At 37.1% G+C, this 27,944-nt stretch overlaps 3 protein-coding genes across 3 annotated transcripts in view; 1 reads left to right on the forward strand and 2 right to left on the reverse strand.

Annotated features, from left to right (window-relative positions):
- The window catches only part of LOC108148543 (mucin-19), an 84,177-nt gene that overhangs the window by 32,200 nt on the left and 24,033 nt on the right, over window positions 1-27,944 (reverse strand).
- LOC108138631 (protein GSKIP homolog) overlaps window positions 1-27,944 on the reverse strand; it is a 55,475-nt gene that overhangs the window by 3,503 nt on the left and 24,028 nt on the right. The gene's annotated exons all lie outside the window — the stretch shown is intronic.
- On the forward strand, window positions 1,996-7,964 carry LOC121466807. The gene is given in 2 exon segments (XM_041707273.1): window positions 1,996-5,885; window positions 5,888-7,964. Coding segments are annotated over 2 exon segments (198 nt in total). The 5' UTR covers window positions 1,996-5,755; the 3' UTR covers window positions 5,956-7,964.

Consider the following 27,944-nt stretch of genomic DNA (forward strand, 5'->3'; position numbering starts at 1 on the left):
CAACAGTAGAAACGACATCAGGAGTGACAACAACTTAAACAGAAAAGGTAACTGAAACCACAAAAAACAACATACACTAAGAACAGTAACGTTAACAACAGCAACATTTACAGAAGTAGGAACATCAGGAACAGCAACAACAACAATAGAAGATAAAGCAGCAACACCAAAAACAACTGCAACACCAGCAACACCATAAGCAACCGAAGCGACATTAGCGGCAACAGCAACAACAGAAAAAGCTAGAGCAACCCAAGATGCCCCCACGTTAAAAATTCAAAATGTTTTCGTTTGAGTGAACACAACAACAACAACTTCAACTACAACAACTATCGACACGGTGAGTTGGCTTCGTTGTTTCTATAGTGGTTTGTGTTGTTGCCATTTTCGCCGCGAGGGCGCTACATTTTGTTGGTGTTGCTTATTTTTTTTTTTTTTTTTTTTTTTATTTTGTTCACATACAATTTCGTTGTTGTTGTTGTAGTTGTTGCCTCTTCTGCGCCAGTCAATTCAATTTGAAGCCATTTAGCATCAATTTGCAGTAATTTGACGTATAAATTATGTCAAATTGCCGAGCAGCTTGTCATTGGGTGTATTTCGTTGTTGCTGTTTGTTGTTGTTGTTGTTGTTGCTGTTCTCACTCCGTCAGTCGCTCGTTTTCGGTTCCTTTGTTGTTGCTTTTGCACCTTTTTTTTGTCTTCTCCCTCCTGATTTTGTTGTTGTTATTGTGAGAGATTGTGCCCGCCAGGTAAAAATCGAGGGGGAAAAAAAGGTAAGTCGAGGTGAGGAGGTGAGGAAAGGTGAGGAACAGAGCGGCGGCATCATCATCAAGTCCCAGTTGCCAGTTTAACAACCGCCAACCCTTCGTTGTTCCCTCTAAAAACCATTGTGTGACTTGGTTTTACTCCATCTCATTCTGCACTGCAGAAAAACTGTAGACTTCTTAATATAAGAATTTAAATTTACAGAATTCGTTAAATTTTAAAGTCAATTTAAATTTGGATTCTCGTGAAAAAAATTACAAGAGAATTTGTTTAACATCTGTCTTAAGCTTTAGTCAACCTCTGTTATTTCTAGTCTTCAAATTTAAGGTCCTGTGCTGTCTTGTCCTGTCCCTTTATAATATCCTTTCTGGTTTTTTAATCTCATTAATATTTAAGCAAGAAAATTTTGGAATCATAATCAAAGATTGTTTTTCTCTGTGTATACTTTTATTCTCCCTCTTTTTTTTTGCGGCACGTTCGGCAGTGTGTGAATTTTATTTTTGCTTGTCGACACAAAAGAATTTCACTTAATACCCAAACGAACGAACGCACATAAACGGAGGAACGAAGGGTCCAGAGCAGAGGTTGAGCAGTAAAAAGTGCCTCATAAAGCCGATATATAAACTAATGCCAGAACAGGGGAAAGCGAGGGAATAAAGACGGCTGAAAATAAGAGGGGCAACAATTTTTACGCTTTTGTGAATGTTAACATTCAAAGATATCATCAAAAAATTCACTGGAAAGGCTTGAACAATAAAAACAAAAATGATAAAAAAAAAAAAAAAAAAAGGAGCCAACAAGAAGCTGACGATGCAGACAGAAGCATCGAAGATCGTTTTCCCCTCTTATTTAAAAGGGAAAAAAGCAGAGGATTTTGTCGCCTCTTTTTGTGTGGATGAGTTGCTGTTGCCGTTCACGCGTCGTAAACTCGGTAGCAGCAGCAACACCAAAAGATACTACAGCAAAGAAGACAATGCACAGGGGGAAAACTTCCGCAAATATCAGGAATACACCGGGAAAAATACTTAGCAGTATGCACAGCAATAAAGAGACGAAAATTATATCTGAAAACGAAGAATCTTTTAAAAGGCACACAATTAATCTTCTTTGAGAGATTTCCAAAATTTTTGATTCAGCAAAAAAACTCTTATTCAAATGTTTTTTTTTTTCTAAATTTAAATTGAAATTACAAAAAGAAAAAAAATAATAATAAAACTTTAAAAGAACATTTTTAAGCACCTTTACATAAAAAAATCCTATCTTTAATATGTTTTTGTCCTTGTGTACAGACTCAAAACATCGGGGAAAAAGAAACTTGTCATCAACAGAGACATAAGATATGCACGTTTCTCTTTCTCCAGCACTTCACTTCCCCCATGGCTTTTCCGCCGCACTGCAAGCCATTTGAAGAATTTCCATTTGCATTTTAATTAAGTGAATGGACAAATGACCCAAGGGGCTGAAGGCTAAGCGGGGGTGGTCACTGGTCGGGCAGAAAACTTTATTATCTGTACAAGCAATTATGCATATCATAAAACACTTTAAACATTAATGAGTGTCGGCAGCGAGAAAAACGACAGAGGTGAAGACGGATCGAAAGAGAAAGGGAAAAAGACGAGTCATCTTTTGGCTGCTGTAGTACTTTTCCCCCCACTTGGGCTCCAAAAGCCAGAGACTCGTTTATATTTCATTCATCCACTTGGGCAGCTTGGCATCCCAAGGGGCAAATGAATATTTTGTCTTGAGGGAGAAATTTTAAGTAGTACAGTACAAAAAACGTTATAAATTAAGATAAAGTACCGTTTTGTAAGCTTTAATGTTACAAATTATTGTGTTATGAAAGTAACTACAATATTCTTTTCAAGTTACAAATATCAATGCATCATACTCCATTGAAGTTTCGATCAATGACTAAACATATTTATTCGAACAGTTTATTTGCGAGCAAAATAAAGCTACATTTATATTTACCTAAAATTTGTATTTGTTCATATTAATACTGAAGCTCAATGTTTTTATTGTTTTCTTAAATGTTAAACGAAAATTGTTATTTGTTTAGAGGACTTGGAGGAATTTTTTAGGAAAACGATAAATACAAAAAAAAAAATTGTTTATAAAAATTAGCATTAGCTCATTGAATTACTGCATGCACAAAATAAAAAACATACTGATCTTATCGAAATGTTTAAAATGTACTTCTTTAAATTATTGTTTTTTTTTTTTTTTGCCAAATTAATATTACCCAAAAATTGTGGCCAAAACGAAAGTTTATTTTCTTGTTTCTTGCTACTTTTTTTCATTTTATTGAATCAAACTGACACACTGATTTGCATGTCTATCGTATATTGTCTGCACTACCATCTCCAAATGGACAGGCAACAACAAAGCGCGGGCAGATAGAAACGCCCACGCCCCCAAAACAGATTCCGGCTAGTTAGTTTATGGGCAAAGTCAGCGTGTTGCCACTTTATTGCCTGCTTTACATTTCTGTTAGTTTTTGGCCCGCAACTAGGGGCGAAAAATACAGACACACACTCAAACAAACAAAAAGTGTGTGTGTAAAGTCGTGTTATGCTTTGCGGCCAAATTAAAATTCGACTTAATCGTTTAAACATTTAAAAGGCAAACTAAAAGCCAGCAGGCGTCGCAAAGCTTCCCACTCCCCCCCCAACTCCCCTTCTCTACCGCCTCCTTCTTCACCACTTCCTTCTCCACCACATCTTTCTGCTCCTTTTTCTGAACCCCCTTCCTTTTCATCTTCCTTTTTGCTTTTTTTGCATGCGCAGCTCAACATGCGCCAAAAGTTGTAGCAGCCTGTTGCTATCCTGCTCACACAGCCAGGCTTTAATGAGTGAGCGCCACACAACAAACATGGCTGCCGCTGCTCTCTCGCTCTCTTTTTCGCTCCCTCTCCCCCTCTAAAAACTTCATTTCAAAAGAGAGTGCAAGAGAGATGGCCTGCGTAAAGATTTTTACGGGATAAATACCCCCAAGTAAAAGAGAGGGGAGATGCTCTTTTTGCACAATTCAAAAATGTTAATTAAAATTTAAATGCTTACTGTGGACCGGTGGCAAATTAAATTTTGATTGATTCATCACAGGACTTCTGCTGAACCGGCAAATTAAAATCAAGGAATAAAAAGTTGCCTTGACAACCCCCACAAGTTTTAATTACCAGCAAAATAACTTAACTACCGCATTGGGTAATAAACCCAAATGGCCCGGAAAATAAATGTGTATATTAAAGCATAAAATAAATATATGTGCGAACATTAGCTGCAGCAGCTAAATTATAAATCCGATTTATGACCCATTAGATTGTTGGGGGGTGCCAAAAAACAAAATGTAAGCAAAAAAAAGTTAGGCCAAAAAGAAAATTTATGAAAATGTTAGCAGCTTGTCTAGTAATTTCAATTTAATGGCTTTCTTTTAATGCAATTCGCTTTGTATTTTTAATTGTAAGGAAATTATGGATTTGTGTTATGTAGAGATTTTCAATTTGGGCTTTGAGCGAGTTTAATGCCATTTTTTATTAGCTTAATAATAAATCCTATTTATAAGCCGCAACATTCAACCTCTCTCAAAGCAATGGGCAAAATTTTAAAATTTAAGCAGCTTATATTTATTTCTAATAATACCAGTATAATGAAGAATAGCATTAAATTGATTGGATTAATTATTGGTTGAACAAGTGTTTAAATACCGACGCGCTTAGGAGTTCATATCATTTTCAGATTGTTTAGGCACGAGCCATTTTCAATCATTGCTTATAAGCAGTGTTTTTGGACTTTTAGTTACATTTTTAATATTGATCACATTTATACATTTTATAGCGTGGGCGTATATGGTTCCGTTTTGATTTAGTCATTATCCGATCACAATTTAGTAATGCTAATTCAGTTGTTTTGGCCAAGATTGCTCCTAATGTCATGCTGACATGCAATAGGGGATTTTGTTTTCCATTGTTTCTGTTTTTTTTTCTTTCGGTTCATTATTTTGGAAAGGTTTCCACCTCTGACAAAGGAGGGCAATGAAAAGAATTCCAATTGAGCGGAGAACTCGAGAGACCCTGTCAAAAAGCGAAGAACTCGGAGGCAGTGTTGTTGATAGCAATCAACATCAATTAAAGCAGCTGTCTGTCTTGTTGTTGGCCGTGTAATTATATTTGCTGCTGCGCGTTTTTGGCTTCATCATCATCATCATCACCATGGTCATTACCCATGCATTGTGCACCGCCAGCAACATGTTGCTGCTGCGCCTCCAAGTAGCAACTGTCCGTCTGTCAGTTCTGATGGCAACTGTTGATAATTATAATCCGCTTGTGGTTAAAATGGTGTTGCCTACCTTACTGGCGATAAGCGCGCATGAATAATTATGTTGCCGCTGTCTCCGAGTTGTTGCTGCTGTTGTTGCTGATGTTGCTGCTGCTGCTAATGCTGATGTTGCTGCTGTTGCTCTTGCTGTTGCTGCAATGTCGCCTGCGCGACAACTCATGAATAATTAATGCACTGCCGCGACTGCCGGCGACTGGCTGAAATGTTGCTGCCGTAGCAGCAACAGCAACAGCAAAAGCAGCAGCACCAACTTGTCTTGGTATCTTTTCAATTACAGCAGGAAATCGTGAATTACGACGGACCAGAGTTAGAGTTGGCCATAAAGGAGCAAAATGCTGTTCTCATTGTTGATTAAACTTGACAGTTGTTATTGTTGCTGTGCAAATATTTATTAAATACACAGAAAATCTCCTCAGAGGGTGCCGACAACAATTAACACTTGAATGGCAGCGGCGGCAACAGCAACAGCAGCAGTAGCGCAACTATTATCAACTCAATTTGAATAAATTCGCTCGTGACACAAAAGTAAAGAAGGGGAAAACGTTGAAAATCCCACCTTAAATTAAATAAGCAATGAGTTTGTCTCTCTCAAAAAAAAAAAAAAAATAAAGGTTCGGGGCGGTCGCACAATTGGCACTTGAAAGGCATCAAGATACAATGGCAATAACTGCAGCGGCAACATCAGCAGGGGAGACAGCAGCAGCCACAGCAGCAGCAACAACAACAACAACAACAGCAGCGGCAAACAAGCTAAACAAGTATTGCTGCTGTGCCGAGGAGCAGCAACACAGCAACGACGGCAGCAACATCAGCAGATAAAAGGCAGACAAAAGGCACGAGATGTGAGAGACGTCTAGGGTTGCTGCTGCATGGGAATTGAATTCCATTCAAAAGACGGCAGCAGGCTGTTTGTCATACTTGCAACAGCAGCAACAGCAGCAACAGCAGCAACAACAGCAACACAAGCAACACAAGCAGCAACATTGCCAAGAAGCAGAACCCAGTGAAATGGCTTACATGCATTTCTTTGCCTCTCTTCCAGCAGGCGTGTTGAGGTGTGTTGAGATAGCATCTTGCATAAAATTACTGCCAGTGGAAGGAGCAACATCAGCATCTCCACCAGCAGCAACAGCAGCAGCAGGAGCAACAGCAGCAGCCACCAGCGACGTGGTTGCCTGATGCTATGCCACTGATAGCCTCGAAATTGTTGGCAGTTGCAATTTGCTGTTTGGAATTTTAAGCGAGCCAACAATGAAGTTCAAACCGAAGCGAAGGAAACAAAAAAAAAAAAAAAAAAAACAAAAAACAGAAAACGAACAAAAAGATAAAACCCAAAGAGCCAAAAGGAAGAGGAACCCGACAGCAACATCATTCTCATGCTCATCAGCAGCACCAACGGCACAAAGTTTAACCCGTCTCTGGTATCGACTTTTGATTGCCTTTAAAAATATTCGATTTTTGGGACAAAGGAAGTCTAAAATGTTGCCAGCTAAATTGGTTTTACTCATAGTGCTTGAGGAGGAAACATGTCATGTTTACATAATGCTGATAACTTTATAGGAAAGTTATTACAACTAATAACAGTCAATATATATTTTGAAAATAATTGCCTAAAGTTAAACTTCATGTTTTCCATTCGTTGAAAATTTAACGTTGTTTGTCAAAAGATGGTATGAACAAATATAAATATTCCGATATCATAATAAATTAAATAAACTTAATCTCACATTTATTTAAAAACATAATTTTTTTACGACCGTGGATTTGGCCAATTTATGTTTTTATTTAAATTTATCCGACTGTGAAAATCGAAACTGTAATTTTGACTCCCATTTTTTAAATCACACATTTTTCACACAGCTGTGCTGAAAATGGGTTAAGTTTTGGTCTTCGTTTTCGAAGTTGGAGCCTGCGCTAAATTCGAGACCTGCGATTGCAATAAAAGTCAGGAGGCAGGCACTGATGTGTTGCTGTTGCCCACCTTTCCACATCGTCATCTACATCCACATCCACCAGCTCCTGCTCGAACTCCTGCTCCTTCCACATTTGAATTTTATTTCAGTGGTGCCTTTCGTTTTTATTTATTTTTTATTTTTCAGCTCGCTTCCATTCAATTTCTGCTGCTGCTGCTGCTGCTGTTGCCTTGCCGCCATCTGAGCTTTGCATAAGCCCGTAGTTCATTTGAGAGAAACAAAACAAAACAAAATGAAATAAAACCAACCAAACCAAACCAAAGGCGAGGAAAAAATCGAAATAAGATATAGTCGGGCAGCGGCGGCAGCGGCAGCCAGCACGATTTATGTTAATCAGACAAGAAGGCAGGGGGCCTGTCTTTTGGAGGGAAATCGGGGAGTCAGCGCCAGCCAGTTGCATTCAATCATCTTTTATCTGGCAGGCATCGGCGGAGTTTGGTGGGGATTGCTTTTTCTTTTGGGTATTATGTATCGCTTAGTTGCATTTGGCGCACTTTCGGATTTTTGCGCTCTTTCTCCCATTGCCAAGTCAAAGTTTGATTCGTGTTTTCGTATTTTGCCGCAACGGACTTCAATTTGATTTGCCGCTGCTATCGATTTGATTTCAATTTGCCAAATACTCTGGCTATTTATCTCAATGACTCACTCGTTGTCCCTTCTTTTTTCGATTTGTTCAGTCAGGGTGAAAGTCGCTTTCAATGGGAATTTTAAAGCCATTAAAAGGCTAAAGAAAATGTTACCTCTATGTGCAATTTAATTTAATATAATTTTCATATATATAGCATATAAAACAAACAATTTAATTAAGGTTCTTCCTTATATCTCCACAATACATTTTCATTACTTACACACAATTAATCGAAAAATGTTTGAAAGTCGTAGTAATTGAATACCAACCTGTAATGAGAACAATAATAAATTTAAATTAATTACGATTGCAATTAAATATGTATATTATAAAATTTTTTCAACAGAAAACTAATAAATGGGTTCTTTTTAATTTGCATTTGAAAATCATCAAACTGACGCACACAAAATAAACCAAAAACTCAAATGGGTAAATCAAAAATGTTTACAGTGAGATATGGGACTGATGGAAACGAATAAAGGGAAAAATGAAAAATATCTGACGGCTGGCAGAATTCTGCCTCAAATTCATTTAGCAAGTTGAATTTTAAGTGCCCCACAGCAGCTCCTTCCTGCTCCCTCCCCACTCACTTTGTTTGGTTGGGACGCTTTGGTTTCCCCTTAAATAATTCACAAACATTTTTGGCCAAAATGCTCGCAAAAAACATATATTTCTTTTTTTCGTTCGCTTGCAGCTTATAACAGGAAAATACAGAAGGCATGAGCGACGGAAAAACTGAAAAGTCTTCAATAGGGTGTGTCAGCAATAGATATGTTTATTTTTTTTTATTAGTTTAAATTAGTTTCCTTCTACGTTTTTAGGTGTTCAATGAATTAATACCCTTTATGACTATATCTATTTGTTGAAATTTAATTTAAATACCAAACAATCATAAAATTCGTAATTCATAAAATTTAAGCAGTGTGACCTCAATGATGAATAAAATGTCAAAAATAGGGTATTCACAACATAAATTTATATTCATGTTTTTGGTGCGTATCTTATCCCCTGAACTACCTTAACAAAGTGGATAACATGCGAATGACTCGCTGACTGAATGGCTGAAATGCTAAAATGACTGAGTGTCAGTCTGACTGTCCGACTTGTTTTGGTTCCTCTTCTTCTTTTGCACTATGCAGCGCGGCAACAAAAAGTGAAAAAATATAAAGAAGAGGAAGAAGATATATAGTAGTTGTGCCATTTTTGCGCTTTTCATGCACTTTTGCGCCGGATGTGCAGCACGGAGGGTAAGGGGTAGGAAAAATGCCAAAAAAGAGAGCACACAGCAAAAGAAATTTGTAATTTCAACAAAGCAACTAAGAAAATGGCACAAAAAGAACGTTGGCCACACCCACACGCCCACCTCACTATTTTACAATTTTTTATATACACATATACTTTTCATTTTATTCTTTTTTTTTCCTCCCGCTGAACTAAAAACTTTTCCGCCCAGCGCCATCGTTTGGGTGGGCGGAGTAAATGCGTTTTTGATGCTGTTTTTGGGTGGGCATTTGGTTTGGTTTGGTAGCATTTTGCATTTTGTTTTTCCCCACTGGCACTTGGCAAGTTAAAGCATTAAGCTGATGCCAATTATGCATTGTTTGCCTGGCCTGCTCCGTTCCCCATCCCCATCATTTCGCAGAAGTTTTCAGTTTACAGGAGCGATTGTTAACCCTCTTTGGTTGGCTAGCTATCGCTGTTGGGCAAAATTGAAACAACTTTTGCAATTACTTTCCGTAAACAAAACAAATGTGCTCGAGTCACGCAATCGCCTCTGTCTGTCCCCAAAACAATAATTACCCGAGCATTGTTCATGCATACATTCATATAATGGTAATGACAATAACGAGGTTGAGCGGTTACCGGGGTGAGGCGCAAAGTAAGTGGTAAGAGTGTAGAGTGTAGAGGTGGAGGGATGACAGGTGGAGGCAAAGTTGCTCGTCTTGAACAAGTTGTTAAATTGTTATTTTAGCGCTTTGCTCTCCCTTCTATACTTTCTGGCCGAGAAGTGATTAACAGAACACAGGTACGTACAGTGAACGCCCACAAATAAAGAACTCTAATTGAAGTGTTTTCCACCCTTCAATCATGCCGAGCGACGAGCGTTGAACAAAGGGGAGTATGCAAATTGGTAATACACATTCAATCAGTTGATGCCAAATTTATAGCACTGAACATGCAACCAACTAATTGAAAAAAGGAGATAGAAAAAAAACAAATATATAATGGTTGAATTGGTAAAATCATGGTGCCAATTTACTAAGGTTATTAATATTTGCAGTACTATTATTATGACTTCTATTGTATACATGCAGAGAAAATGCGTATATCGGATATATGCACTCACCCTTGATATCCCTCACCCTCACCCTCAATCCCCTTTCTCATTTGCATAACGTATTCAGACCGAGTGGTATGCAACAATTTTATTATTACGTTTATTTGACTTGCATATGTGCATACACAAGCAGTTTTCCACAGGACATGCATGCAGACAGACAGGCAGGAAAAGCAGGATTGCAATTTCCATTGTCGGTGGCTGTTGTGAATGGCTCGTAAATCCTCACAGAAACCGAGATACTCACGCATGCATTCGCCCTGTGGCAATTCTATTAAATTTCTAACACACGACGACTACGGCTCCTTCTCCATTTAATTACGCCCTGCAATTGACATGGAATTGTTTCAACTGGTCAAAATTGGAGCCTGCAAACATACACCTTCATTGTTATATCTGTTATCTGGATGGGTACTCTACGCTGGACAACACAACACAACACAACACAACAGACACCCACCCACTCGATAATTCAATTATGCATGCCATTTAATGTGTCGGGCTTGTGTGTTCCTCTGTGGAGGGGATGAAGTCAACTAATTTCAATTTTCCATAAAGCGAACATTGTTCCAGGCCAAACCGCACCCAATCTAATCAATTTTGCATATACTGCACAAATTATATTTGTATTTTGTCCACTCCATTTTGCAATTCAAATATTCTCCATTCAAGTGGTGGTGTGCGTGCTATGTGGTTTTCGCTCCTTCCTGCACATTACAACTCCCGGTCACGTATTGTGAAGTATGAGAATTCCGAAACCAAATTGAGAATGCCTTTTTATGGAAAATTCTTGGCGCTCTACAGGAGTCACTTGTGTGTGAGATGTCCTGATTTGGTGGGAATTGTTTTATTCAACTGGTTTTATTCATACCCATCGAAAGAGCTTTGTCAAAAAATAAAACAGAATTTTAACTCAACGTTTTCAAGAGAGGTTTAAGAAAAATAACTAGTCTCTAAAATTCTTTATGTTCTGTGGCAGTGTGCTGAATTTGTTTATGCCAATAATAGCCGTGCTTAAGCATCTAGTACTTAGTAATTAAACAAAGTCAAGCAATAAATTTCGGTATACATTACCTAATGAAGTACCGTGTTTATCAGTTGTATATTTCCTCCTCTACTTTTAGCAGTTTTTTTGTAGCTGTCTTTCCCCATTTTAAACCCCATGGGGTTTGCTCATCGACATTAACGAGAAAATCACTTAGCTGTCAATGTTCCAATTAACATATTTCCCTGCTCATTTATTTAGCCAACATTTGCATTTCATTGCCGACCGCCTACGCCTTAAACTGAAACAGAAACCGAAACAGAAACAGAAACAAACAAATAAAATGCCTTCACACACTTTTGAGTTCAATGTCTCTTGCCCAAAAAGCGCGATAAATTTAAGCAAAGTCAGCGAGCGGCTGGGTGAACAAAATAAAAAGATTCTGTCATTTTTAAATGAAGTCTAAATTTAAGTTGATGTTCGCACAATTTACAATTTTGTTCGACTTGCATGTAGATCACGTGGCGCAGCAGGGATAGGATTATTAAATTAATTAGTGGCCCCCAATTGGAGGTGTAGCATTTCGAAACCAATAAATAATGTAAACTAATTAGAGTGGAGTTTTATTTCGCACATACACATTTAGTACATATATACATAGATAGATCAACAATGCGACTAGCGGACGAGCATCGCAATTTGCGCCCAATGGCCGGTAATTTAATTGAAAATGGCAGCCCCCGGGCGGCCCAGACAAAGGCCGATAATACCCGTACTGTATCTGAAATCCGCCGGGCGGGCGGATCAAGTTGTTTTTGCTGCTGTATGCTGTTGTGCTGTTGCGAATGGCACTTGGCACGTTCCGTGCCAGCGCAACACAAAAAAAAAAAAAAAAAATTCTCATAATAATTAAACGAAAAACGCGTTGATTGCATGCAATTTGCATTTTACGACTGGCGACGACGTGGGCAAACATGGCAATGAATGGGCAGCCACACCGGCCCAAGCTCTCTGTTTCGCGGGATATCAGATATGTATGTAAAAGGCATCTAAAAAAAAAAAAAAAAAAAAAAACCTGGGCCAGAGGTGTGTGCGTGATTACATACTATACGTGACTGGTTTACTTGGCACTTTTCAGTTTGACACTGGTCAACTACATATCTTAAAACGTTGCCCAATTGATCGTTGGCTATTCGGTTTGTTAATTAGGTTGAGTTATGATAAAAATCTGTTGCATAACTTAGGCAAAAGGTGAAAAAGTCAAAACTTTAAGAGGTTAAATTTCTATTTATGCGTTTAAATTAAGTTGAACACATATGTATCTTATCTTACGTCGGAATTAAGTAATTCGTTTTGTGAAAATATTTGCAATTAAATTGTAATCAAATATTAATACATTATTTTAAACAAGTACAAAACTTATACGATTTTTTTTTAAGCCACTAATTTGTTTGCAACTTTTGCAATTATAAACATCAAAGAAGAATCTATTTTTATGTGATCGAAAATTCTGAGAAATAAGATATCATCAGTTACATTTAAATGTATTTGAAAATTTATCATTTATAATAACTAAAAATAAAATGGAAGTGTTCTTTTATAGTTCTTGTTATTTCTAAAGTGTCTGTGATTTATATATTTAAACCCATTTCTCGTGAGTCACGCGCCCGACAAAAGATGTTTTTACCCACGGTGCAGGGGTGCTTGTTAGGGCAGGTCCCAAAGCCGGTGTGCAAAACAGCAGTAATTGAAACTCAATAAGCCAGGGCTATTATTATCAGATTGGAGACTCTACACCTCGGTGCAGTGATAGGCAAACGCCCGCCTTAATTAATCCACAACAGCCCCCGGCATTTGATTGACAAATGATTATGTTCGATTAGCCTAATGAGAAATGGCAGAACCACACGACATCAATAAAGATAAAATGTCACTGAACTAATTTAAATTGCTGTGGGAATATTCCACATTTCATTTTAAGGTGAAATGTCATTATTCATTTAATATTGAAATATTGAAATCAGAGCAGAAAAATAAACTGTGCCTGCTTCCGTTTCTGATTTGAAATTTTCTCACAATTATTTTCCGTTCCTGACGATATTTTGCTTTTAATAAATAAATAATCGAATGGGAATTCTCGCAGTTTTCATTTGCTGAGCTGCAAAGCGTAAATACAAACAAACAGCATCTGGTGGGAAAAAAAAGCTTTTCAATCGTCACTTCCCGCAGCGAAGATCAAAAGCGGTTTGTGGGCGGAAGATCAACACAATTGGCCAACAATTTTGGCCTTAATCACGCGTAATCCCTCGCAATAATAATGCAAATACTCCAAAGATTTACTGGCATTAATTTGCCATCAATAGCCGACGAAACATTCAAATGCTTTGAAATCGAAAAAGAGGAAAAATTCTAAATGGTTGAATATATATAATTCTGGGTAAACCTGTCAAGGGGCGTTCAAAATTTAAGCACATCTTTCTGGGAACTTTGCCAATTTCCCACCGAGAAATGAAAGATTTATGAGAAGAGGAAAAGTTAAAAATTTTGGCAAGCCTCAAACGTCATAATGATGTGTAATTATCGTTTTAAGCCTGATAGAATAAAAATTATTTCGCTACATTATTTTACAATAATCCAAGAGTTCATTCACGGCAGGGGTGTAATTTTATTTATTTGCTGTTAATTAATGTCAAGCATTTCAATAACCACAATCCACAAAGGAAAAGCGCACAATTGAAATTTATGAATGCCCCCGGGCGACGGTTTTCCCTCTGTTTCAGTTTCTGTTTATGCTTCTGTTTTTGTTTTTGTTATTTATATATTTTTTTCTCTTTTTTGTACGCTGTTAATTTTCATGTTGCTGTTCGCGAGCTGTTTCATGCTTCACGGTGCATGAAATGCAACGGCAACCGAAACAGCAACAACTACAATAAATTTGTTAAATGAAATGCCTGTTGTTGTAAATCATCAATGCAAATGTTGTTCAAACAATAGGCGCCAATGCAGGAAATTTCCCGAGTTTACTGTTTTCTCATTTGTTTTTTTTTTTTGCTATTTTTTTTTAATTTGCTTTATTCAAATGAATGTGTGTTGGTGGCTGGCATGCTTGTATATTGGCCACCACTGAGTGTATCACCTCAATTTGTGGGCGGAATGCCACGCCCCCTCGTCCTGCCTGCGGTTTCTGGCCATTGCGTGCCAAAGTTTCCACCTTTTGCGTTGGGCAATGTCCTCACCGCACAACAACAACAAGAACTGCGGACGGAGTGCAATTAAAGCGTATCCAACCAGGATGCATCAACCAAAGATCGACTCATTGATACTCTGATGAAGTTTATTCAATTAATTAAAGCTAAACCCTGCATGGAGAACCTCTTTACAGGAATAAATGGTATTAAGTAAGAATTTGAGGATATTAGAGTTAAACTTTTGGTTTGCCTTTTTGTAATATAGGTTATTTATAAGACAAATAATTGAAATTTCGTTAAATGCATTTGTAAAAAAAAATTGTGAAACCATTTTCCTACAAATATATATACTTTGTTTTTATTTGGACACCCCTTTACAAATAACTTTAACATACAAAAATCCCTTCACAAATGCAGAGTAAAACAAAAACTTACTATGCATGTTTGCATTGTGTGCAATTAACGTTGGAGAAACAAGAGCAGCAAAATAATAAAATGAAAAATCAGCCAACAAATCAAATATGCACGAAAACAATAATCAATGCGAAAAATGGGAAGAAATGGGGAAGGGTTTACACGTTTTTGCTTATACGGACCTCTTATATCGAAGCAGTGCAGTTTGCTCGATTAAATTTTAAGTGCCGTATCATTAAAATCGCGTGCGAGGTTTACTCGAGCTGTTCACTTTTGTAATACGTGGGGCGAAACGGGGGGTGTTGGTTGTTTCTGGGGAGGCGTGTTTGGCAGCCGATTTGCAAAAATAAAAAAAAAAAAAAAAAAAAAAAAAAAAAAAAAAAAAAAAAAAAAAAAAAAAAAAAAAAACAAAACCCCCAACTAAAAAACAAAAACCATAAAAAAAAAAAAAAAAAAAAAAAAAAAAAAAAATAAAAATATTAAAAATTTAAAAAAATTAAAATTAAAAAAAATTAAAAAATAATTTAAATTTAATTTATATAATATAAATATATTATATATATAAATAATAAAAAAAAAAAAAAAAAAAAAAAAAAAATAAAAAAAAAAAAAAAAAAAAAAAAAAAAAAAAAAAAAAAAAAAAAATAAAAATATTATATTTATTAAAAAAAAAAAAAAAAAAAAAAAAAAAAAAAAAAAAAAAAAAAAAAAAAAAAAAAAAAAAAAAAAAAAAAAAAAAAAAAAAAAAAAAAAAAAAAAAAAAAAAAAAAAAAAATAATTATATTTTATTTAATAAATGAAAAAAGAAACGATTGCAAATGTGAAGAAACAAAAAATTAAAAAAAAAAAAAAACAAATCAGGGCCAACGCAACCGAAACAAGCTGCCAATTGCGGATGGGGAAAACAACTGAAATTAATGCAGCGCAAGACCAGAAGTACAACATTCGACTAAATGCTGAGAAAATAAATGACCACCGTTTATGCGATATTTTCTCATGCCATTAAAGCTTCTTAAATGTTTATGTTTTCTTTATCGGGGGTATTAAATCACTTTGAACTTTGTTGGCTTACATATTTACGTCTGTGCTTGTAAAGGTTCTTTTTGGTTCTGGACCTATAGTTATAGTAATGGACTCATATCGTTTTATCCCTCACTTCAACACTGCATAACACTTATTTGTGTAATCAATTTTCCGTGCTTCCCTTTAGTTTAATCAGTTCCCTTAACCCTTAAACGTATTCCAATTTACCGGGTTCAAGTTCAAGTTAATTTCACGTAGGTTGCGGGTCTATCATTAAGCTGGTAAATACAGGTTGCAACATTCACACCCCCATCGTCATTATCATTATCATTTCCACCGTCGTGATCATTATCAACGTCATCATTGCCATATGTCAATTAGCTTTGAACGAAGAAAATGGGGGAAAAGCGGGGGGTGGAGGAAATGATTTCGGTTGTGTCATTAGGCCGAGCAGAAAAAGAAAATGAGCAAAAGAGGCACACTAATTAAAGCAACACAACAGCGGCGGCGGCGGGTGGGCGAGCGGGCGGTCGTATATAAAGGCAAAGTACTACAAGCAAAAAGGGAGCAAAGTTAATTGAGTTGGATGGCTGGGGAAACAGGGGCCTGCCCAATCCACCCCCATACGCAAAATTAAACAAAGGGCGTGGCGCTTAAATTAATGATGACCCAACCGAATGGCTTTTTCTTCTTCTTTGCTCCCCACCACATTGAAATTGAATTAAAAATTGTTTATTGTTAATTTGCAATATGCGCTCCTAATTAAAGCTGGCTAAGAGTTACCCATTAAAGCTGATTTGCCGCTTGACTTGGCTTACAGGGAAACTCGTTTTATTCGCGTATTTCGCATTTTATCAGGCATTACGTATATTACGTATACGAACCGTGTGCAGGCGACAAGGGGAGTGACAAGGGGGCGCAAACCACAGGCCGGGCATATCCTGTGCGCTCTGCTTCAGGACATATACACACACACACACACATAGAGTCCTTGTATTTTTTTTTTTTGTGCTGTTCCTGCTTGTACATGGCATATCCGTTTGGAAAGGAGGAAAAAGGCAGCTGGAATTTACAATGGCTGTCCCTGGCGCACACACACATGGCGCACAAATATAAAATATCCTGCCAGCTTGTGTGTCGCTTCCTGTGTGAGGACACGAACCCCGAACCCCGAACCCCAAACCCAAACTAAAACCAACTGAAACCCTCGCCCTGAGCGGGGAAAATCCCACCCTGACGTTTATTTTGTCGCAGTGACAACAACAAAGAGGCATTTGCTGTTGGCTTTATTATTGTTTTTGTTGCTCCTGTTTTGTCCACAGGGCAAAGGGGCAAAGGGGGTGGGGCATGTGGTGGGGGCGGCTTTTGTTTAGGTGGGCGTGTGCGGCGTTGTTTTTCCTGTATGCCCCTCACTTTCCTATTTGTGGACACTGCCGCTGCCTGGCAAATGACAAATTTTTTCGTTCGTTTGCTAGCAGCCGTATAAAAAAAGTTATTCATTTGATGAAAACTTAAATTTTTGATTGGAAAATCAATAGATTATTTGTTTAAAAATCTTATTTGAATTTACAAAAAATAACAAAGAACATTTTGTTGGTGTATTTTGTATATTAAAATAAGAAACTAAAGCGGTAATTAAAGCCAACTTTTAATATAGTTTCTTAAATATCTCTCCTTTTTATTTACCGCATGTCAAATATTTTTCTACGAAATAAAAATATTTGTTTGCTTGAATCCAAACAAAATAAACCAAATGGTTCGTTATTCTATTCGGCATATGGCAAATATTTTTGTCAGCATAGTCACAAAAAAAGCTCTCTACTAAACGGGAACTTGAAGTTATGATTTTTCTTTGGCATGTGGGAAAATTTTATGAAAATTTTTTTTAAGCACGTGGTATGAGTGCACGCGTGAACGCACAAAATGAAACGTGAAGAGTGCCGACAATTGTGTTTAACCTTCCCCCACTTCAGTCACCCTCTATGAAGGAAACCTGCCCTACTCCCTGATAAAAACCAAAGCACGTGCCCGAGTTCCTCGAGCCCGAAACAAATGTTATTTTTATTGTTATTTCAGTTATAACTTACTTTCCATCACCCCCTTTTAACCCTTTTCTGTGGTTTTCCATCACCCATATAGATCCGAAAACCAAACAACCCTGATGGCGAGGAAAATCATATATATGTATGTCTTTGCATACATACACACATATCCATTGCATGTTGAACTCAAATTAGCTGAAAGCAATTTCCAGGGGGAAAAGTACGAGGGTAAATGGAACTCAAACTGAACATAAGGAGAAAAACGGAAACCCAATATTTGATACTTCGCTTTAGTTTAGTTTATTTATTTTTCTCACTCTCAGCGACTGTCGCCTTCCTCCCCTTTGACTTCTAAATAGATTAAATTGCCAACTGTGCAAAAGTTTGTGACTTTTTTTCGTCAGGTCTACGTAATTCGTTATTAGCATTTTGTTAATTAAAAGCAAACTGAACTTAGCTGAATAATTCAACAGAGAGGCGGCTGCAGATAAAGGAAGAGAGACATATACACATACGCCTGTTTGGCTGGCTCAACAGGGATTTTCAGTGGGAGAGAAGCGGAGATAAATGGAGGTTTTATGCAAAAGTCCTCAGGATAATGCGTACAAATCCTTTGTCTCTACATGGGTTGGGTGTGTGTGATAATGCAGGCACACAAACACTCGACAAAAACGCTTACAAAACTCACTGGCTTACATTTTAAAGGGTGTTCTTTTTTAGCTTGTGAATATAATGAAAATTATAACTTTTAAATTATATGTTTTGTATATTTTTGATACTTATTTCAAGGACTTTAATGTTAAGACTTGTTTTATAAATGACTTCAAATAGGACTTAAACTTCTGTTTCATCGTTTTTAAAATAATCAAATAGTTAACAAAGATGTATAAAATGTTGTCTACATCAAATGTTTCCTTTTTTTTTAGTTGTTACTTAAAATGTAAATGGAATGGTAAATAAGTTTGGCTTGTTGCTGTTTGTCTGGTTGCCCAAAGCTCTTGCAAATACAAAACTGTCGTGCATATGAATACATTTTCCACTCCTTTCCCTTTTTCATGTTCAACTAAAGCATACACACACACACACACACACACACACATGCTGTGACAAAGTATTCTAGTCAAAGTTTTGCAAGTTGTCGCGCTTCCCCTGCTGCTTTTCCTCTTCCTTGGGCCATAATGAAGGTCTGGTTGAGTAGTTGATTCCCCGGCAACGCTCATCAGCAGCTTGGGAAACAGCGTTGCCTTTTACTTTGGCCACTGCGACTGCCACTTTCGAATCAGTTGACGCCCACGAGCGAAACTTTTGCCGCTGCAGCCACGATTAAATATATGTAAATCAAGCAGCAGAAGCAGTAGAAGCAGCAGCAGCATCAGCAGTAGGAATAGGAAATAGCAAAAGCAAAAGCAACAGCAACTTGTGAAAATCAAATTAAGCAGCAACATCTCGGGGTGGAAAACGAAGTTCTTCTGCTTGCCAAGGAGCCAAGTGGAAAAAGTGGGAAAAGTGTGGGCGTCAACACACTGCGACAAATGCAGACAGAGTCAACAATGTCACTCCAGTCGTTTTGGGCTGTGTGCCAACGTTTGGATAACTCGAAGGGAAATTGCAAAGCGAAGGCATTCCAATTCCCCACTTCCTCTCATCGGGGAAAATGTAGAAAAGGGCAACTGTAAAACACTAGAGGGAAACTGGCAGAAATTTTCCTGCATCCATGGAAAAACCATTCCACTAGACTGCACCACCAACCACCCATCCACCCACTCACTCTTTGCACTGATTTCACTCGAAAGGCTTAAGGAATGGGGTTGGGGGTGAAAAGTGGGGAAAATGTCAGGGAAAATGGTAGGAAAAACGAAGAGCTGAGGATAGTCCAAGTTGGCATACGAAATTGAATTGAAGTGCGCTTCAGTTTGTGTTGCCAGGCAGAAGGAAGTAGTTAAGTGAACTCAAGGGAAAACTTTTTCGTGCCGAGAGAAAGAGGAAAATAATAACGAGAAAGCGGGGCGAGGTGGAATTAAACTTAGAGAATCGACCAGTTGGATGCCCCAGGTAAAATAAACACTTAAAAGCATATTCCATTCTTCCCCGGACTGCAATTAAAAATCTTCAACTCTTAACTGGGATTTAAAAACAACTAAAAAACATATTTTAAAACTTGAAAACAAGTTTCAAAGTCTTAGTATGCCCCGGACATTTACAGGGTATGGCCGTTCAAGATAGGACATTTTCTAGCATTTCTTGGCATGTGTCTTACGTAAAAGTTTACTGCTTGCAATTTGACTACCCACCCACTTATATTTCTCTTTCAGATTCAGCTGTTTCCGAAAGTTTCCTTTTATTGGCAATAGTTCGCTGCAATTACAAAATAAATAGAAATGAGATAAGGTGCATTTATTCCTGACTGATAAAAGGATACTTAATCTTAAAAGAGGGGGTAACTACTCCATGTATTCCTAGAAATTATTAATTTATGTTTTATTTATGTATAGTTTTGCAATTTGCGAGAACAAGAGGACATAACTTAGTTTGCTTGTTCAAAGTGAATAGAACTCAGAAAACAGGTTAAGTTTCATAGAATGTCTAATCTCAGAGATCGATAACTTTTTTACAAACTTTAACCGATTCCAGGAAATGCTGCCGAAGACAGAATACCTAACCCAAATAATAAATGAACAAAACTTTCCTTTTAAAATGTCAACAGAAGGTCGGTTTTACTTCCTTGCCTTTTTTTTCTGTATGATATAAATCCCAACCCAAATCCTCCGGCTATCCAAAAAGAGTCAAACAAATTTCTGCTGGCATTGATAAATGTTTGGCTTGTCAAAGTTTTTTTGTTTCCTCGAAAAACTTGGCTCATTTCAATGATACTTCCGAGAACATCTCGTCAGATTGCTATGGCATTACGGATAGATAAAATAAACTACAGCTGTTCCTGCGGTGCCACGCCCACCTAAAAATCGACCACCGCCCACGCAGACAAGTGTCAAGTGTGGTATGCAAATGTGCCACAGGCGAAAATGTTCGGAATTTCAGAGAGACCGACGGAACACAGATTTTCATGTGATTTTAATTTATTGTACAACTTGGTCTCGTCGCACTTTTTTGTCTTCCACACAAAGGCAAGCGAAGCAAACAAAACAAATGTATAAATACATTTTTTTTATTGAGCACCAGAAGGCGAAATAGATTTAAATTTAAATAAATTAAAAGGCCAACGAACAAGACAATAAAATGCGGCTTTTGGCAATTTGTACCAAAGCGAAAACAAAACAATTTCTCGCCGCATTTTGAAGTAATAAAATTATAATTTTATTTTTAAAATATTTGGCCTCGAAATGCAATAACTCACAAAATATGGGCATGTATGTATATCAAAATATATATGTGTGTGCACACAATAGATCCATCTCTGTATAGTATATATGGCTATGATAAATTCAACAAAACAGAAAACATTTATTGCCTCGAAGCGCCTTGCTGAATATTTATTTGCCTTAGCAATTTTTCAGCAGCAGCAACGACAAGGAGAAATGAAAACAAAATATTACGCATACGCCGCATTGAACATGTCAGCAAATGAGAAATACCTTGCACAAAAAACACAAGTACTTTGTTGAGGTATTTTTTTTTTCGTATTGATAAATTACTCCTATAAATCTATTCAATTTAACTTTATATTCCTAGTCTAATGAATTATTTACACAAAAAACTAGGGTATTAAAGCTCGGATATATTCTTTTATACTTTGAACAAAATGTATTTAAAATTGTAGCTAATTTTAGAAATTGTTCATCCCACTGCTGTCGAAATAGCTAACCATTGGGTAGCCATTAATTATATGCAAGTGAGGGGTGTTGTTCTCGGCCAGTCAGCCACAAAATTAAATTGATTTTCAAGTGCTCGAGAAGCTCTTGAAAATTTGCCTCTTTCCATTGGGAAATAATAAAACAAATTAACTTGTTTGTTTATTAATTAAAAGTGTGTTTGCGTATAGCCCGCAGTTAAAGGGGAGGGGCTTTGCTTTGAGTTTGCCCGAAACACAAACTCACAATCTGGCACTCAAACATTTCCATTGAAATTACGCGCTGTCGGATTTTTTTACGATTTTTATTTCGGCTTTGCTTTAATTTTTGTTGTACACATTTTTCACACGTAATTCCGACAGTTTTATCCGACGTGCATGTGTCGGTTTGTTTCTTATTTTGGAGTGTATTTCATTTACGTATGCCAAATGTGCGAACTGTCATAAATTTTATGGCCCCAAAAAAAACACAAAAATAAAGAAAGCAAAAAGCATGTGCTTGGGGGTGAGTTTCAGATTGGGCCATGAAATTTCGTATTCAGTTTATTTTTCTTTTATTTGAATTTTTATTACTTCTGCTTTGAGAGATCAACGAAAAATTTGTGTATGCCAACGGTGTCAAAAGTTTATGCGGTGAAATTGACTTTGCCAAAGAAAAAAAAGAGGTTGCTTTTATTGGTCAGAAAAACCCATTAAACCACAAATAAAGCTATAATGCTTATGAATTAAACTTATTATCATGACTTGTTAATATCGTAGACTCCTCATTCAAAGGTGTATTAAAACACCGAAATTGGTTTTATATATCGATATTTGTCCATTCCTAGATTGAAATAAAAATCCCTTTGAATTGTTAAACAAATCTCAAACTCTTTTACTCTTTTATGACAGCTCACAAAAACTTCTGCTCCGAATGGAAAACAACAGAATTAAATGCATAAAATTTCATTAAAAATTCTTTGGAATGGAAAATGACCGCAAATAGTAAAAACAAAACCCCAGAAATGGGGAATATTTTCCGTTTATTTTATTTTTATTTTATTTACGGTTTTTGGTTTTTGCAGAGTTTTTGCGGTTTTGTTTGTGTATCCAACGAAGCCATGCGTACATACATATGTGTGTGAGTGTTGTGTGTGTGTGAGAGTTGTGGTTTTGAAAGTTTTATGTTTTTGACTGATGGAGGGAAAATACTATACACTATATATAGTGTGGCTACGTTGGTTTGCTTTCATTAATGCCAAACAAAACCAGAGACAAGTGGTAATAAAAAAACCGAAGGAGTGCACTTGATGATACCCCGTCACTGACTAAGTTAATTTGATTTTAAACAGGTCGATATAAACTCTAATTTTTGCCTAGCATACTCCTCATTTATTTTATACACTGGGTATAGACAAAGTTGCGGTGTCAAAAAGGTCGAAAGCAAGCCACAGAAAATAGTTTTACTAAATTAGCAAACACACACTACCCACCCACACTAACAGAATAATTATGCATATTAGTTGGTGCGGAATTTTGCCATTTTAGTTGCTCTGCCAAGTTTTGCGAGTGAAAATATTTTTAATTGCAAAAGTTTTTTAATTAAAAATTGCCCGCCCCTTAGCAGCAGTGCGAAAAACTGAACTTACTCGAACTTCATTTGTTGTTTTGGTAACTCTTTTCGGGGCTAATTGGCACTCACCTGGAAAGAGAGAAAATACGGAGAAGAGCATTAAGATAAATTCAGCAGATGCAAAATGGTTTGTATATTATAAAACGGACGCAATTTAAAACAATAAAATTCAATTAAATATCGCAAAATATGCATAGTGGAGAAGTGGAATGGGTAGTCCACAATAACCACATACACAGACACGCAGAGGCAATTAATGTGACGCATAAATAATTTATTGACATTCGCAATGACAATTGAATGGGTAAGTTGTTTCAGGGGGCTGGACACGGGGGAATGGGCAGGCCGGGGATCATGCGACAAATGTGCAAACAGAAATAACAACCATCTGTGATTGGCAACACAATTGCAAATCTGCCAAAGACACAGAGAAACAGACAGTGAATAGCTCGCTCTTTCAATGCAACTTAATCTGCCACAAAAACAACAAGCAAAGAAATACTAAAATTTCTTCTTCACAAAACTCCATAAAAACTGATTTAGTAGCTACTAAAAATGTTTTATGGAACTGGTTTTGCTTGGCTTTCGGCAGAGCTTCTGGTTTTTGCTACTTGATTCTCTGAACCCAAACTTTTGTGATTCAGCGAAGCGAAAAGAATTGGCAAACCCAAAACTAAAGCAATTTCGTATGATAATTAAAAAAACTTGATACTAAAAGCGTACACTTAAACAAGATAATAAGTGTTTTCTTTTAATATCTATTCCTACTTATACATTATGTTATGCACACTAACATCCATTTCCAATTCAGCCAATAGATATAATTATAATTATAAGTATAATTATGATGTTAATAGTTAAGTAAGTCATATTGAAATCTATTGATACTTAATTAAATATTATTATTAGCATTCATAATAATTGTGTACAACCACATAAATTTATTTAACATTTGTGCCAACAAACATGTATCTGTATGTCCTCATTTTCGAGTTGTTGTCATGTTTTCAGAGCCCTTAAAGCCTTTTCCATGTTTGGTCAGAGGTTAAACAGAGTGGCAACTTTCTAATCACACTTCCACGCCACATAAAGCCCACACTTTTCTCCATTTCTCTGGCCAGAACCACTAACTGTTTCTGCCAGCCGGGCCATCAATCAAAGAGGAATGGACAGTCATGTTTTGTTGGGCCCCAACTAAGCATCCAATCCAACCACTGGACCAACGATGATGATGAGCAGCAGCAAAAGAGATTAGCGCGGAGGCAAACAGCTTCGAATAACTTAATTAAATGGAACCCCGTTTGGCGCCTTCCCACTTTCCACTTCCCACTCACTTCTGGCTCACAACAATTGCCCTCCCGGAGGGACTTCCCCTCAAGTAGCTTCAATTAGCCGACTGAAAGCGGCGACAATGTCATTTACGAGACCTCTCGAGATTGACTTTTAATGACCGGAAATAAAATAAGAACGAAGAGAAGCACAGCAGCTACAGCAGAAGCGGCAACACAAAATATTTAAGAGTTGAACTGAACCACCACCACACACACAACCGACAGCGAAAAGAGAGACGAGAAAAGAAATAATAAAACTTGCGGTTTTTCCATTGTCGAGTGAGCTCCAGAGGCAGCCAGCCAGCCAGCCAAATGAAAAATGTTTCAAACTGCCGCCCATTTGCCTGTCCCCAGTTGCAGCCCCTACTCCAACTCCAATACCATCCACCATCCACTCCACTCCACTCCTCATCCCACTACCCCCATCCATTTCGTGATGAGGCTGATGACGATGGCAGCGAAAGGCAGAGGCAAAGGCAAAAGAGCCGCCTGTCGTCCAGAGGACCGAGTCGAAGTTAAAGCTAAAATAAAAGCCGGGGTCTGATGTTGGAGTCGACTTGGGTTGGGCGGCGCGGCTTCAACCGAGTTGATATACCAAAACAACACAAAAAATATGCTCAGCCAGAACGTTGTCAGGGGGCAGAGAAATAAGCAACGAAGTTATGAATACCCTCCATTATTTAAATAACCATAAGGTGATAAAGCGAATAAGTGAAACGAAAAACCACTTCTAGCGCTTAACACCATTTACTAATGATACTTAGTTTATATAATTACATGGAACAATGTCGAGGTGAACGCCTTTCAAGAACATATTATCCAAAAAAAGGAAACAAAGTTTACTAATGATACTTAATTTATATAATTACAAATCATTAGTTTTTAACTCTCTTACAAAGTTACGCACAATAGACAACCGGAAGAGCTGACGTTTGGTAAATAACTTATTACAGGGTGTTTAAAATTCGTTATTTACTCAAAACATAAAGAGTTAACATTTATATCCCCACAGACTTCAACGATTCGCTGTTCTACAGTTTTCATACTCCCCACTTTTCTCCTCGTTCACCTTACGATTTTTGCCCCGGGCGCAGAAAGATTCATCTTCTTCGCTGTATTCGCCGCTCATTGAATTGATGAGCATCGCCTCAAATGAGTTCAAAAGGTTAATAAACGTGCCTTGGCTTCGGTTCGCTTTGGTTCATTTGAATAGCTTCAAATAAAGCAATTTATCTAATTGTTTGCATTTGACAACGGCCACGCCCCCGACTTTGCCCTGCCTCAAAAGTGGCAGCCCAAAACATTTTGCATGCACAAAGAACAATTTTTTTTTTTTCACTTGGTGGTTTTTGGCCGGCTAAATTATGCCAACGAATGCAAATTGTAACTGACAATAATTGTGGGTGGGAGGGTGTGGGCGGCATAGTTCAATTGTTGTTGTTTGCCCGCCGTCGTCGTTGTTGCTAAATTGAGCAACACCAAGTGCCAAAAAATAAACCTAAAATTGCTGCCAGCACTTTGGCAATTTAATTATAGAGCGCAGACGACGGGCAGCAGCCACTTGAAACGGGGTCCCCCTGAGAAATGAAAAAAAAAAATAAAAACAAAAAACCAAAAATGCCCCAAGCCAGCCACCATTCGCTTTGTTCACAGAAATATAGTTGCTCCCTCAAGCCGATTTGGCAATTGGAAGCCACTCGAGACTCAAGCCTGAGAGTAGGGCCAAACTTTTTCGGCTTGGCACAAACACTATTTGGCACTATTCGGCCGGTTTCAAATGAACTCAGCTTGTGGAAATGAATTTGGAATAAATGGAGCACAATCGCAATAATAGGCATGCAGGCTCGAAAACGTTGCGCATTGTTGATAAGAAAAAACCTTGAACTAACTCCAGATATAAGAAAACTTTTAAAATGGAAGTTGTAATAAATATAAGCGAAATTTTATCTAAGCTTTTAAAATAACACACATTTTTCATATAATTTACAATGTACTAATATTTAGAACTTAAATACAATTGGTTTCCTGTTTATTTATAAACAAGAGTTTGTTAATAATACTATAGTTTATTTACTTTTAAATATTTAATTAAATAGTCATTTAAAAACTGGTTTATTAAGGCTAAGAAATAAAATAACTTATTTATTTATGAGGTTATCAGTCTACGAGTTTATTTTTTCCCCTTTTCAGCACTGACTGCAATGTGATGAATGCTTTTGGCACTGTCGCAAATGCATTGGCCAGGTGGCAGAAGCTCTATCAATAGAAGTGGGGAAAATAGCGACAAAAGGGGGTCTCGAGGGCGACGTAAGAAGCGGAATAGTGCGGTCGGTTGGCTTTGTTAATTTATGCAAATTGCACGGTGACCAAATGTCTGGGGAGTGAACAAAGTGCCCGTCATTAAGTAGTCTAAGCAGCGAGAGCCGCAATTCATATTATTGATTAAGTGCCGCCATTATTCGCTGCAATTAAAATAATTAATTAAATAGGTGCATGTTTGTGTGGGAAGGCGTTCCGGCGCCACTTAATAACGTCTTAGATCAGCATTGAGCCTTGAGCTTTAACTTGGTTCAGTTCTGGTTGGCTCAGTAAAGACCGCTCGACAAGTTGAGTGTGGAAAAATCAATTTGCATATGCAAATTGTTTGCCATAACAATAGACCGTTGTATTTTGCCGCTGAAGTGTTAATAAATATATATAAAAAAGTAACTAAAAGATACAGTGGGACCGGCTCGCAATAAAAAACCCGAAAAAAATTACCTTTGTGACACAATCGATTTGTTTGCCCTGTCCAAAAAGAAAAAAAAAAAGAGAAAAACCAAGAGGAAACTGCGGGTGTGCCATTGCGTTTTTCCTGCCTGATTTATGCACTCGCCATCACTCATACGCCATGTTGTGCGTTGTTTGCCACCGCTTGAAATTAATTATGCAAATAATACGTTTTTCCCCTTTTATTTATGCACAATATTGGCTAGACATTTAGTTGGTTATGCATGCATGGCCAGCCAAATTGAATTTGTCTGCGAGGCTTGAATGTATATTCAATCAAATTTTATATTCTCCCCGTGCTGTTTTTGGGGATTTTTAAATTGCATTTAACAGCGATATTGATTTATGCACAGTTTATAGAAGGCTGCACATATTAAGGAAATAAATGTAAAAAAAATATGTATTTCTGGATATAAAACAGTATTTACATATTTTTGCTATCATATTTTGTCCCCCAATTGAAAACAGTTTTTCATTTTAATGCGATTTGTATGAGAGATAAGAGAAGAACACATAAACCAATTTTATATTTTTTAATAATTGTCTATTTGGAATAAAATACAACTATTTTCTGAAAAAAAAGTTTAGGAAAACGGCAACTACAAAATAATTAAATATTCACAAGTAAAACAATAACTAATTGAACAAAGCCTAATGCGCTTAGGTTCTATATGGGCAAGAACAATGGTTGGCAAGGCTTTTATGTTTATTTTCTGTTCACAGACCTGTGACTTATTG

The sequence above is a fragment of the Drosophila elegans genome, unplaced genomic scaffold, assembly GCF_018152505.1.
Source record: "Drosophila elegans isolate 14027-0461.03 unplaced genomic scaffold, ASM1815250v1 contig_183, whole genome shotgun sequence".
Lineage (NCBI taxonomy): Eukaryota > Metazoa > Arthropoda > Insecta > Diptera > Drosophilidae > Drosophila > Drosophila elegans.